At 43.8% G+C, this 14,717-nt stretch overlaps 1 protein-coding gene across 1 annotated transcript; it reads right to left on the minus strand.

Moving 5' to 3' along the window:
- Positions 1 to 2,745: 2,745 nt before the first annotated feature.
- adra2b (adrenoceptor alpha 2B) lies at positions 2,746 to 9,623 on the minus strand. Its single transcript, XM_021621844.3, has one exon. It carries the CDS (start codon positions 8,117 to 8,119, stop codon positions 6,509 to 6,511), a length of 1,611 nt encoding a protein of 536 aa, XP_021477519.3. The 5' UTR covers positions 8,120 to 9,623; the 3' UTR covers positions 2,746 to 6,508.
- Between the last annotated feature and the right edge of the window lie 5,094 nt (positions 9,624 to 14,717).

Here is a 14,717-nt window from a genome sequence, read left to right on the forward strand (position 1 = left end):
TCTGCCTGGCCAGTTCCCCTCTCTCCACTGGGATTCTCTGCCTCTAACCCTATTACAGGGGCTGAGTCAATGGCTTACTGGTGCTCTTCCATGCTGTCCCTAGGAGGGGTGCGTCACTTGAGTGGGTTGAGTCACCGACGTGATCTTCCTGTCCTGGTTGGCGCCCCCCCCTTGGCTTGTGCCGTAGCGGAGATCTTTGTGGGCTATACTCGGCCTTATCTCAGGATGGTAAGATGGTGGTTGAAGATATCCTTCTAGTGGTGTGGGCTGTGCTTTGGCAAAGTGGGTGTGGTCATATCCTGCCTGTTTGGTCCTGTCCGGGGGTATCATCGGACGGGTCCACAGTGTCTTCCGACCCCTCCTGTCTCAGGCCTCCAGTATTTATGTTGCAGTAGTTTATGTGTTGGGGGGCTAGGGTCAGTTTGTTATATCTGCAGTACTTCTCCTGTCTTATCCGATGTCCTGTGTGAATTTAAGTATGCTCTCTCTAATTCTCTAATTCTCTCTCTCTCTAATCTTCTTTCTTTCTCTCTCTCTCTCTCTCTCAGGACCTGAGTCCTAGGACCATGCCTCAGGACTACCTGGCCTCAGGACTACCTGGCCTGATGACTCCTTGCTGTCCCCAGTCCACCTGGCTGTGCTGCTGCTCCAGTTTCAACTGTTCTGCCTGCGGCTATGGAACCCTGACCTGTTCACCGGATGTGCTACCTGTCCCAGACCTGCTGTTTTCGACTCTCTAGAGACAGCAGGAGCGGTAGAGATACTTTGAATGATCGGCTATGAAAAGCCAACTGACATTTACTCCTGAGGTGTTGGCCTGTTGCACCCTCGACAACTACTGTGATTATTATTATTTGACCATGCTGGTCATCTATGAACATTTGAACATCTTGGCCATGTTCTGTTATAATCTCCACCCGGCACAGCCAGAAGAGGACTGGCCACCCCTCATAGCCTGGTTCCTCTCTAGGTTTCTTCCTAGGTTCTGCCTTTCTAGGGAGTTTTTCCTAGCCACCGTGCTTCTACACCTGCATTGCTTGCTGTTTGGGGTTTTAGGCTGGGTTTCTGTACAGCACTTTGTGACATCAGCTGATGTAAGAAGGGCTTTATAAATACATTTGATTGATTTGATTGATTGATTGATTGATTGATAAAACATTTTAGAAAATGGGTCAGTGCCGTTATTCTCCCAAGGTGAATTATTGAAAGGTTTTGAAAACATATCAATCATTTTGACCCTTACCTATTTGAGAAAAAAATATTTTCTTGTTAAAAAAAATCTCTTACTTTGAGCAATTATATTAGTATAAAATAATATAGTTTCCCAATTATTTTGAGCGTACAATATAACTCAGGATTTGAATTGTTTTATTAATGCAGTAATTTTTACTCATCTTTATCAAGGGCTGTCAATAATTTAGGAGCCCACTGTACATCCATATTCCAGTGTCCTCTTCATCTGATAAGTGCTGCTTTGTATTCCAGCAGAGATGGGACACTGGAGAGGTTGTGCTTCCTATGAATATACAGTATAACACTGTGAAATGCACCTCATTCTGAGAGCCTCTTGGCTAAAGCAAGTCATCTGTCCTCCTGCCCCTCTCTGCCCTGCTTTATAACCAACTAGATCTCACGATTTTATCAATGACTTCAGATTCTGACGTTAATCCACGTTTTTCAAAATGTCAAATTTCGAAGTTGCTCCGGAAACATCAAATATCAAAGCATTTTTGACACCCTTGGACTAGGATGACTCCTCCTGCTCATCATCGTTCCATTTCTCCAAACATCACATTTCAAAGTTAAGGGTTAAGGTTAGGAATAGGGTAAAAAAATAAATAATAATAATTAGTGTCTTCCAAGTCATGAGATTATGTCCATCCACCACCCCAATCCACAATGCCCTAGCAAACCCTAGCCTACTTGATGGTAATAGCGCTCACTGTTGCCCCTAGTGGACGGATTTGAAGGCCTTTCTCAACGTCCTCAGTACCTGGACAGACATTCAAATGCTGATGCTCCAGATACTCAACTAGTCTAAAGAGTGCCAGTTTTCTTGCTTCTTTAATCAGTTTTATTGCTTCTTTAATTAATTTTCAAATGATCAATTAGCCTTTTAAAATTATACACTTGGATGTATCATTGGATCACAGGAGTGATGGTTGCTGATAATGGGTCTCTGTACACCAATGTAGATATTCCATTAAAAATCTGCCATTTTCCAGCTACAATAGTCATTTCCAACATTAACAATGTCTACACTGTATTTCTGATCAATTTGATGTTATTTTATTGGACAAAAATGTGCTTTTCTTTCAAAAACAAGGACATTTTAAAGTGACCCCAACACATTCCTCTCCAATTGAATGCTCCAGAAAATGACTTTACAATTTTGCCTTATACTCAGTTAAAATGAACCACTTTAAAATTACGTCTTCATTTCCGCTCACATGTGTTGGGGTACACAAGGTTATAATTGTCCCATAATAAAAAACAAATGATCCCAAATTATAAATCCAATTTTTTAACAATACACTGTGGGCTTTTGGCATCTCCAAAACTTTAAAAGTACAGTAAGATTGATCCAGTTAAGTCTGCTATATTTAGGGCCAGCCCCAAGAGTCCGTGTGTAATAATCTAACTCCCATGTGGTGGTGGGCTAAGCCTATTTACTCATGTTGCCTTTAACGTCATAGCAGTACAGTATTACATGATATTCAGTGATTGAAATGACATCATGCCATGTTGATTTAAACTGCTTTATTTCTAAATGGAGGGGAGAGGGAGGGAGTCCAGGGTCAAACACAGCAGGGGAAGAAGAAGAAGAAGAGTCCAGGCAGGTCACAGAGGAGCAGGGAGAATGATGATTCAATATACATTGAGATTTCATGGCCGCCCTGTTGCCACCAAAAGTTCTATGACAATCACATTCTAGAATGCAAGAGAATGTTATTGTCGCAGAACGATTTGTGCCAACACAGGGGCGGTTGTTTGCTGAGCTCCATGGTTATGCAACCACAGACTGTTATAGCGCCATCCATCAGCACAGTAAAGTATCGTACAAACCACCATTTTAACTGTTTAAGAAACAAGTAAAAAAGAACACATACAAAAATAAGCTGCAGGAAAATTCAAGGACATTCAAATCCATATGACCAATATTGTAAAGGATTTTCTCAATTCATGACATTTATCTTCTGCATTGACTGCGTTCCGATAGAAATAACCCCAACTTCTGCATACATAGGTCTACTCCTGAATCATGTTCCTCTGCTCACATTAAGTAAATGAATCTCATTCGACATATTCAGATTTTATACAGTGTTTACTCTGTTTTGTTCACATTAGCTTTGCCTTGCTTGGAGTGCCCACCAGGAAGAAAAAAAACTATAAATATGAAACGAACAGAAAACAAAAACTGCTCAAAATAAATAAATAATACATATAGCTTATCCAATCACAGCCCTTCGTTAGAGCATGAGTCCCTCTCTGTCTGTGTCAGCTGGTTTCCCAGGGCTCTTCTGTCCCTCGGGGGTCACTAAACGGCCATGTTTGAAAGGACAGAGTTCCACAAAATGCAATTTTCACCACAAAATGCAATGTCAGCAACTAACTCTTACCTCACCGTTGATCTTACTCAGATCCTTAACAGTTACCATAACCATAAATGAAGACCAAATAGATAATGTGCTTGCTAAATAGTTCTGGTATATCTCCCTTTTGTCCATTCTAGTAGGCCATCTAGTGACTAGTGTCCCTCAGGGAGAGCTCTCTGGACAGATTCTCTATCACCACATCTGTTTTCTGTGCTTACCAGTGTGAGGACATCCACAGTATACAATAACAGCCAGATGGTACCACTAGAAGTGGATCATTAGCAAACACACAGTACTCATGCAGGCTCTTATCAAACACAAACACACACACACACACACACACACACAGTCTCTCGCACACACACAAGGGTAAGCAGAATTTCCCACAGGAGCGTAAAGGGGTTGTTGCCGACAGCCCTCGTCCCATAGTGTCATAACACAGCATTCACAATTACAGATATAGCCTTTGTGAGGGAGAAAAAACAAAGAGCATCTTGACCTGTCAGAAATACTGTACATAAAGAGCAACCATAAAGAGTCACAGTACCTCTCATAAATAAAGGAAAGTGCCAGATAGAAGTCCAGTCAGCCAGTGCAGGCACATTCCCAAATCAATCAATTAATCCATCTTTCAATCATTCATTAATAAAGTATTACATTATCTTATGGGATGAATGTCCTTCCAGAAACAGTTGAGGATATACATGAGCTTTCAGTGTTATAATCAATATCAACTAGTTTTTTTGACACAAACTGTTTGAAATGTTTGTGTCAGGCCAGGTAGGTGGCTGAGTTCCTCCTCTCATTAACATCCACTGTTCTGCTCTGTTCTGTTCAATGGGGAGAAGTGTGTTCGGTAATAGCAATGTCCTTTCAGGCTGAAATCAGGTGAATCCACTCAAACAAAGCTAGCCAGTCACTGTCCAGTGTCTTTAATATCAAAAAAAGACTATATTGCAAAAATCTCTTAACGTCCGAATTTGCTTTCCTTGTCCCAATTTGGGAAAGTATTTATTCTCTTTACAATGCAATATGCCTTAAGCACTTGGAATTGTGCTAAATAGATGAAATGTACAGACCCAATCCATGTTGATGTTGATGGAACAAGGTAGACCAGTATGAACATGCATCGTTCTGGATAAGAGCGTCTGCTAAATGACTAAAATGTAAATGTAAAAAATGTGGAAACAGAGTGTAGCGATATTGGGGGAGAGGTAAAGCTGTACCTTAAAAGCTCTCTGTGAGGCACTCTGAATCCCAAATTGCACCCTATTCCCTACATAGTGCACTGCTTTTGACTAGAGCCCTATAGACCCTGGTCAAAAGTTGTGCACTATAAAGGGAATAGTGTGCCATTTGGCATTTAGAGAGTGTGTTAAGTGGTTTCTTCTCTTCATCTTCTTTTAGTCCACCTGCACCGACCCAGAGCTGGGCAGGTGGAAACAAATTCCTGATCCTTTATTTTGCATTCACCTATATCCTTTGTTTTTCAGTGCAGATGAAGAAAAACACACGAGTAGAGGAACCAATAATAGACCATTGAGATGCACCCGCTGTCCTCACAGAGCCAGAGGCAAGGTATGTTTGTTTTACAAAGGTGTCTTTCAAAATATAGCCTAAGCCCGACACTACAGCAGTGGTGGGGATCAGCGTTTGAGAGGGAGTTGAACAGTAAAAGCCTTGTTGTTGTATCTCTCATGTGGATAACATCTCTACTGGAACGCATGCTATTCCTGAGGCAGGAAAAAAGTAACTATGCAGACATAAGTTGAGAGACGACTTGGGTCTTGTGTATTCCTCATGGTTCTGCCCTCTGATAGAGAGAGGTACTTAAACAGGCTGACAGGTATTTGGGTTAATTCTCAGTCCTCTATCTCTCCAAAACATCATCTCCTCACGTTGTTCTGTTTCGTTTTTCAGGCGGCTAATTAAAGGATACTGTATTGTTTTAAAGAATGTTGTGTGTAGATCAGGAGTTCTCAGTGAGCAGTGGTGTATAGGGTTCCAGGAACATTCAATACATTTCCTGGTTTTCCCAGAAATCCAGGCTGGAGGACTCTGGAATTCCTGCTTATTCACTCCTGATTCTGGGAATCTTCCAACAGGGATTTCAGGAAAACAATGGCATTTATTGAACGTTTAAATAATTTTACAACCCTAGTGGTGTACTTCTGTACACAAAGGTTTCTCAATTTTAAATTAAACAGATTTCCCAGACAACCTTAATATGAGTCAGTCAATCAGACTCTGATGAGAGCAGCGCTACACTGTCATTTTACCAACAACAACATGTCCTTAATGTCACGAGTGACTAAAAAGCCAAAATGTCGTTTTCTTTCACTCCTCTCTTCCTCCTCTGCATCCACTTTCTGTGCATAATATGTGATGCTCACACCTTAAAACATCCCTCCTACCTTTTAATAAAATACCATGGTCAGATTAGTACACAGTATCATTCTACAGCCCCCCAGAGTAGAAGTCACTGAACATATATTGCACATACTCTCCCCACACTATGTCCTTGCAATGGGCCGTCACAGTTCTCCAGGTAACAGCTGGACTTCTGCAGATACGCACCAAGGGACTAAAACAAGCCCTTAGAGAGTTTCTTTCTTACACAAGGTCTTTTTAACCCTGTTGCAAGGTGAGCTTTTCTACAGCTATTCTGAGTCCGCCTTCTATTTGGAAAGTCAGCAGCAGTTCACGGTAGAATCGGCAGCCCTTTGTAATGTCCTCAATTAGAATCTAAAATCAGTGATCATTTTCAAAAAAGGACAGAATATTTGTGCTGTTTTGTAATCCTCAACAGGTTTAGAGGGGGATGAAAAGAAGGGACTGACCTTACAGGTAATCTGTTTAAGGCCCCTTTACTAAAAGAATGTTGCCATTGGTGTCCTTACAGATCAACCAGTCTAGAAGAAGGTGCCCTTGGTGTTCTCACAAAGGATCTTCTTGAAGGCCTTCCTGAAGTCCTGGTTGAAGATGGTGTATATGACGGGGTTCAGACAGGAGTTGCAGTAGCCGATCCAGAAGAAGAACTTAAAGAGGGGATCAGGGAGGGCGCAGGTCTCAGGGCAGATGGCCTGCAGTGAGTAGGAGAAGAAGAAAGGGAACCAACAGACGACAAACACTCCGATCACCACGGCCAGGACGAATGTGAAACGCTTCTCTCGGTTCACCATGGCTTTACGACGTGCCGCTCCTGGAGTGGTGTCTGGCTTAGACCTCCTCCCCGCCACCAGCCGAGCCCCCTTAGATGTGGCGATCATGTCCCTGTACTTCTGGATGGTGGCAGGGGAGTGGATGCCAGGTGAACCCGCCATGCTAGGGGTGTTGACTCCCCTCCTCCCCCCTCCCTCGTGCTCCATGTCACTGTCAGAGCTGTTTGAGCTATCCCCATTATTGTTATACTTTTTCCCCTTCTTACCCTTCTTCCCCTTCTTCTCCCCATCTTTGGGTTTGGCCTGGGAAAGTGGGGGAATGGTGGAGGAGGGAGAGGGAGAGACTGAGGAGTGTGAGGGACCCATGGGTGAGGTAGGAGGGGAGGTGGTGGTTGGGGTTGGAGCTAGGGATGGATCCGGAGGATGAAGAAGGTTATTGGGGGTGGGAGAAGAGGGGGGGGTCTCATTGGCCTGGTCAGGGGACAGTGATGGAGTAATAGCCAGGGTGGGTGGTCTGATGCTGGAAGTTTTATGGGGAATAGCTGGGGTTTCCCCTCCCTCCTCCTTCCCGTTGGCTTGGTTCCCCTGAGGGGTTTGACTTGGGGTGGCACAGCCCACCCCATCCTTCCTGGGCTCGCCTGGCGGGTTCTGTGTGCGCTGCTTGGCGATCTGGTAGATCCTCATGTAGACCAGGATCATGATGAGACAAGGGGCGAAGAAGGAGCCAACAGTGGAGTAGAGAATATACCAGCGCTCGTCGTTCAGCTGGCACTGAGGCCCCCTCTCACTACCCTCGCCACCTGGCTCGCTCTTATTCAGCGACAGGAGAGGAGGAAAGGAGATGATGGCTGAGATGAGCCACACCACCACGATGGAGGCTTTGATACGCATGGGTGTGCGCTGGCGAGAGTAGGTAACCCGGCTGATGGACAGGTAACGGTCTAATGAGATGGCGCACAGGTGAGCTATAGAGGAAGTACAGAACAGAACGTCCAGCGCCAGGTAGATCTCACACCACAGAGACTTGAAGTACCAGTAACCCAGCAGTTCATTGGCCAGGGAAAACGGGATGATGAGGGTTGCCACTAAAATGTCCGCAGCTGCTAACGACACTAAAAACAGGTTCTGTGGTCCTCTGAGTGCACGGCTGGTCAGGACTGCGATGATGACAAAGATGTTTCCCACGATGGTAAAGACTATCATGAGGGTGATAGCCGTAGCAAAGAGCGCCGTGGCTTCGGGGGAGTAAGGGGCCAGTTGCAGGGAAGAGACGCTCTGATTGCAGGGAAGAGATGAACCGCTGGTCGAGCTATTAGTGTTGCCCAGCTCCACTGAACATGCACTATCCAAGGGTGATGCCATGACTAACACGATGGTGGTTCATAAAATGTTGTAGTAATCAATATGTTTGTTTTATAGTCCTTGAGGATGGCTGAGGTAAAATTATATTTAAAAAAAAGTAGTCCTATAGCTGAGCTTGTTTATGTTGCTGTCAAAGCATTCACTGAAAAGTTTAGGGGGGAAATATTAGCCTAACTAATCTTAACTGATAACTGATCTTTCTACAGCCTATAAAAAGTCATAATTTCGTGTTACGTGTTATCGCAGTTCATTCACCTTCTCCTTCCAATTTCATCATCCAAGTCCATTCTAATCAGTCAAACGCTAAACTATGCCAATGGAGTGCGCCAGTGGTCAATGGTTTTCTATTCGAGTGCGATGAATACAGTAGAGCGCAAATATATTTCCCGTCGATCTGGGCTATGTGGAATACCTACAGTATGAATTTAAACCGCTCAAACAATTAAAAGTAGTCCAGCACACAAAACAGAATGGATTGTAATCTCACAGCTGCTTGATTATTTTGATATTTTAAAGAGGCGGAACGTGATTGCAGGGCGGTTACAGAAATAGCCTTTCAATCTAATTTCTGACTATGATACAAGGCGTCACAGGCGAGGTGGGAACAGGTTACAACCACCTTTTCCTCAGTAGGATAACCACGTCAGATGTCAGTGCACGCACCTTTTCTCCCTCAAAACCCCGCTGTCTCTTAGCAGACGCAAACAGCAAGGCTATCTAAGCATATACAAGCTGTGCATGCATGTAGGCTAATTTAAAAACAAATTATTCTAACAAATATGGTTTGAACAGATGTAGCTTATACAATGGTTGAGCTTCAGCAGACTAACTGGCGTGTTACCAAAATATGTTCTCACATTATTCGAGTAAAGTGTACTTCTTAAATAATAAGTTGTTTCTGAATGGCACTAGGAAGTTAGTCTTTATGTTGTAACTTGAGCACGTCCTCAATGTAGCCAAAAAAAGTTCTTTAATTTATGAAAACAAAACCGTGTCCAACATAATTCCAAGTTGCGCATTGAGTCCATCACCCAGAGTCGTTGCTTTGCTGTTTCAGTTTCCTCGTGTTTCCCCGTTACTAGAGCTCATATCTCGGTTTGGTAGGAATGTGTGCGAGTGTTTAGTATATCCAAGCGCAGAAGATGCGCAGTCATGCTTTGGCTGGCTCGTGGCCCCTGGTTCGGTCTATTCGCGCAGCGGTACTCCTGAGTGCAGCGCCTCGTTGCCTCTCTCCTCGAGTTTATCAGTTTGTCTCGCAGCAACGCGTGCATCTCCAGGAGTGAGCGTGACCGCGAGCCCTGGTCTAATAACGGGAGCGCCTCTCCTCTCCTCCTCGCGCTTCTCCAACCCGAGTGATGTCAATACGGTCGTCATGAGACCATGCCATCTCTCTCTCTCTCTCTCTTTACCCACTAACACACTGTCCATCGGTACGCCGTTATATCTTTAATGTAAAACACTGTAGTAGAACCCTTCCGCTATGCTTTGGTCAATTAACTCTACAGAATGCATAGGTCTCAGGCTAGAACACACTCATTTATCTTTCTACACAGACCTACAGTGTGAGTTTCTTATTCTATAACCACCACCAACATCATCACCACCAATCAACATCATCACTATTGAAATAAAGGTACAAAATAATAATAACATTATCATCACCTTCATCAATCATCATCATCATTATAAACATCACCCTCCTGATCATGATTTCATTGTTGGTTCCATAATGGGCTATTGGCTACTCTGTAAAACCCTATTGTATGCTACCTTATGTTCCCATGAATTCCCATGAATTAGCCTCTTGACCCTTGCTTGATGAAGACAAAACACTGTTGTTAGTGACATGGATTGATCAAATGCTTATTGTTCAATAGTGAAGAGAGTGGAATCATATTAAACTGACACACATACAGAAGTGTGCATTGCAAGCTTGTCTCATAGACTCGACGCAACTGTAACAACTCTCCTCTTCTTCTGACGAGGAGTAAGAGATGTCGGACCAATGTGCAGTGTGGTAGGTGTCCATTTTAATATACAAAACTGAACACTACAAAAAATACAAAATTACAAAATGAATGAACAAACGAAAATCGAAACAGTCCCGTATGGTACAAACACAGACAGAGGAAACATTAACCCACAACTCAAAAGTGAAACCAGGCTACCTAAGTATGGTTCTCAATCAGGGGCAACGATTGACAGCTGCCTCTGAATGAGAACCATACCAGGCCAGACACAGAAATCCCAAAACATAGAAAAAGGAACATAGACAACCCACCCAACTCACGCCCTGACCATACTAAAACAAAGACATAACAACAGAACTAAGGTCAGAATGTGACAGTACCCCCCCAGAATGTGACAGTACTCCGGCCGCAAAACCTGAACCTATAGGGGAGGGTCTGGGTGGGTGTCTGTCCGCGGTGGCGGCTCTGGCGCGGGACGTGGACCCTATTCCACGGCAGCTCCGGAGTGAAGGGCGATTCCGGCAGTGCCGGCATGACGGGTGATTCTGGCAGCTCCTGACTGACGAGCGGCTCTGGCAGCTCCTGACTGACGGACGGCTCAGGCAGCTCTTGGCTGACGGACGGCTCTGGCAGCTTCTGACTGACGGACGGCTCTGGCAGCTCCTGGCTGACGGGCGGCTCTGGCAGCTCAGGACAGACGGGCAGCTCTGGCAGCTCAGGACAGACGGTCGGCTCTGGCAGCTCAGGACAGACGGTCGGCTCTGGCAGCTCAGGACAGACGGTCGGCTCTGGCAGCTCAGGACAGACGGGCGGCTCTGGCAGCTCAGGACAGACGGGCGGCTCTGGCAGCTCAGGACAGACGGGAGTCTCTGGCAGCTCAGGACATACGGGAGACTCTGGCAGCTCAGGACAGACGGGAGACTCTGGCAGCTCAGGACAGACGGGAGACTCTGGCAGCTCAGGACAGACGGGAGACTCTGGCAGCGCTCAGGACAAACGGGCGGCTCTGGCATCGCTCAGGACAGACGGGCGCCTCTGGCAGCTCAGGACAGACGGGCGGCTCTGGCAGCTCAGGACAGACGGCGGCTCTGGCAGCTCAGGACAGACGGGCGACTCTGGCAGATCAGGACAGACGGGCGACTCTGGCAGCTCAGGACAGGAGGAAGACTCTGGCAGCGCTGAGCAGGCGGGAGTACCTGTAGGGAGGAGACGGAGAGACAGCCTGGTGTGGGGGGCTGCCACCAGAGGGCTGGTGCGTGGAGGCGGCACCAGATGGACCAGACCGTGGAGGCGCATTGGAGGTCTCGAGCACCGAGCCTGCCCAACCCTACCTGGCTGAATGTAGCCAGATTTTTGTTTAGACTTTTACATCTATCCCTGAGTCCAGATTGGTGCATTTTACAGGATCACACACACACACACACACACACACACACACACACACAACACACACACACACACACCTTGACCCTCTCTCGACTCTATTTACGCTACCTAAGATTAATTGCTTTATGTTTTGATGTTCAATATCGACTAAGAGTAAAATCTAGCAAATCGACACCCACACAGAGGCATGCATTTAACAGTGTATAGATGTATAGTGGGAGTTGGTAGTTACACACACACACTCACACACAGTATGCCATGTTCTCATTACGGGTGTCAACAACTGGTGGGTGGTTGTCGTGAGGCCATAATGTTTGTTTCCCATTTTCCATCGCCCACACAATGTCAGTTAGGCGTGAGAAACTGTCCATAGAATTAGATTCCTAACCAACTCATTCTGATTCCATGACCCCAACCACAAGCAAATAACTGCTTTCGTTCTGTTCAATGCCAAGCGTTCTAAATACAAAAAGCACTTTTCACAGGAGAGTGCTCTCCAATCAAGTGTTACCTGCAGTCGTGTGTGAACTACTGCGGTTGGTAAAACAGTGAAAGTGGATTCAGGAGGTTATTCTACACAATTTTCAGCTCTCACACACCCACTCCAAATAAGTCTATTGGAAAAGAACAACCCCACACACTCCAAACATATCTTAAAGAAATATCTGTCACGCTTCACTGCATATTTTGTGTCACAGAGCGACGGAACAACCGATTTCGCATGTGTAACTCTTGTTTCTCATTAAGAAAAAACTAGCTATTTGACTTTTTGGTGTGGTTCGTTGTGGCAGATACTGATGTGCTTTTTGGTCAGAACAATTCTTCAACCAATAAGATTTTAGCTAGCTTGATAATCTAGCTAACGTTGCTTATAATTAAGTTAGCAAGCTTGCTTAACATTGACTACAGTATATGATCAAACTAGCTACATTAGGCTCTAGACCTACCGTTGTCATATTTTGTTTGAAAAGGTAAAAGGTCAGTGGTGAAACGTCACAACTTGGCAACTCGAGCAACAGTTTGTAATTTAGATTTGAAGTGAATTTCAAGTGAAACCTACCAGTCGGAACAAGACATTTCCGACAACTCCCATAGCTCATGAATGCAGCAAGTCTCAATGTCTGTGTGTTCTGAGGTAGGATTGGATAGATTGCAATCTCTGCAGCTGTGTGTCCTGTGTTAGTGAGCAAGTGAGAATTGTTAAAATCAAAACCCAACATTTAAGTAAGTCATGACGAACTCATTAACAAAACTCAATTTTGGACAAGACTGACTTTATGAACAAAATTATCCTATTTACACATTGTAGTCAAATTGACTACAAAGTGTAAATAGAAAGTGACACTAGAATACATTTTTATGACTAATATCAATGCCACATAGGACATTTTCTCAGATAAATTGTTTTAAACTGAGGAGATTATTTTAGGATTTGTGCTTTTGGAATAAAAATTAGACTAGAGTCAAACTAGACATGGTTTGAAGTATCCTACTGCTCTCTCAGGAAGTACCAATGGATTCCTGTCACTGATTGGCCAGAGAGCCAACTCACCTGGTATCTCCCAGCTGGCACATAATGTTCTGAGAACCATATGTTTCTTAGAGCTTGGTGAGTGTTGTTGTCCTATGGTTATTTTGCATACAATCTTCCCACAACTTTTTGGGAATGGTGCAGGATAGTTGCTTGGTTTCGGAACATTCTCAGAACATTTAAAGAACTTCATAAAATAATATAATTTTCTTGGTATTTCTTTACTATAACCAGAACGTTTCCTAAAGGTTCAAACATGGTTACATTTCATTTCAATTTTGGTCATATTCTAGGAACGTTCTCCAACTGGTTTGATATTGGGAACATTCTCAAATAATTCAGAGTACGTTAACGAACAACGTTCTTCTGTGGAAATGTCAGTACTTCAGCATAATGTTTCCTCATGGTTCTATTTAAAGTCATATTCTCACATTGTTCCGAGAACGTTAAGAAACAACGTTCTTCTGTGGGAATTTCAGGACTTCAGCATAGCGTTTCTTACAGGTTTCCTCATGGTTCTCTTTAAAGTCATGTTCTCAAATTTTACAGAGAACGTGAAGGAAACTTTCCATAATAAATACAAGAAAACTTTAGTCACATTCAGACAACATTCTAAAAATGTTATTTAAAAAAATATACATCCCGTTCTCAGCATCAACCAAACTCTCTAGATACACTATCATGTTAAGTGTGTTCAGGTGTGTTGACCGAACCCACTAGTTTCTTAATGAGAGTTTGTATCCTTTGAAATATGGTCTGTTTGAATAGACGAAAATGAAAAGCTTTGTATGAGTTAAAAAATAACAAGGCATGCTAGCTCCCTCCTGGTGGCACAGTGGACTAATTACATGGTTAGAGTCCAGGAGATCATAGATTTGAAACTCACTGACACCGTGCCACAATAAAAATAAATGTGTTTGCAGCCTCCACACAGACAGTGTGGGGAAAAAGGTGCAACAGTGCCTCTTCAACCTCAGGAGGTAGAAGAAATTTGGCTTGGCACCTAAAACCCTCACAAATGTTTACAGATGCACAATTGAGGGCATCCTGTCGGGCTGTATCACCGCCTGGTACGGCAACTGCACCGCCCACAACCGCAGGGCACTCCAGAGGGTGGTGCGGTCTGCCCAATGCATCACCGGGGTTGCAAACTACCTGCCCTCCAGTACACCTACAGCACCCTATACACATATACTTGAATTCACTGGCCACTTTAATAATGGAACACTATCACTTTAATAATGTTTACATATTTTGCATTACTCAGTATATACTGTATTCTATCCTATTCTACTGTATCTTAGTCTATGCCGCTCTGACACTGCTCGCCCAAATATTTATGTATTCTTAATTCCATTCATGTACTTTAGATTTGTATGTATTGTTGTGAAATTGTTAGATATATATGCTAGATATTACTGCACTGTTGGAGCTAGAAACACAAGCATTTCGCTACACCCGCAATAATATCTGCTAAACAGGTGCAATACAATTTGATTTGATTAATGCCTAAGCAAATTCATTTCCATGTGTCCTATTTGTGCTTGGAGTTCAAAACATTTAACACAAACTAATCTAGCAGAGTTCTAAAAATTCTAATTGAAACATTTACTCCGAACATTATTTAATAACCTATCATTTCCGTTCTCAGAACATTAATAAAACCTCAGGGAACCATAGTAAAACGTTCTCAGACCCTCCCTACATTATA

This window comes from Oncorhynchus mykiss, chromosome 11 (assembly GCF_057628025.1).
Source record: "Oncorhynchus mykiss isolate SJ-2025 chromosome 11, ASM5762802v1, whole genome shotgun sequence".
Lineage (NCBI taxonomy): Eukaryota > Metazoa > Chordata > Actinopteri > Salmoniformes > Salmonidae > Oncorhynchus > Oncorhynchus mykiss.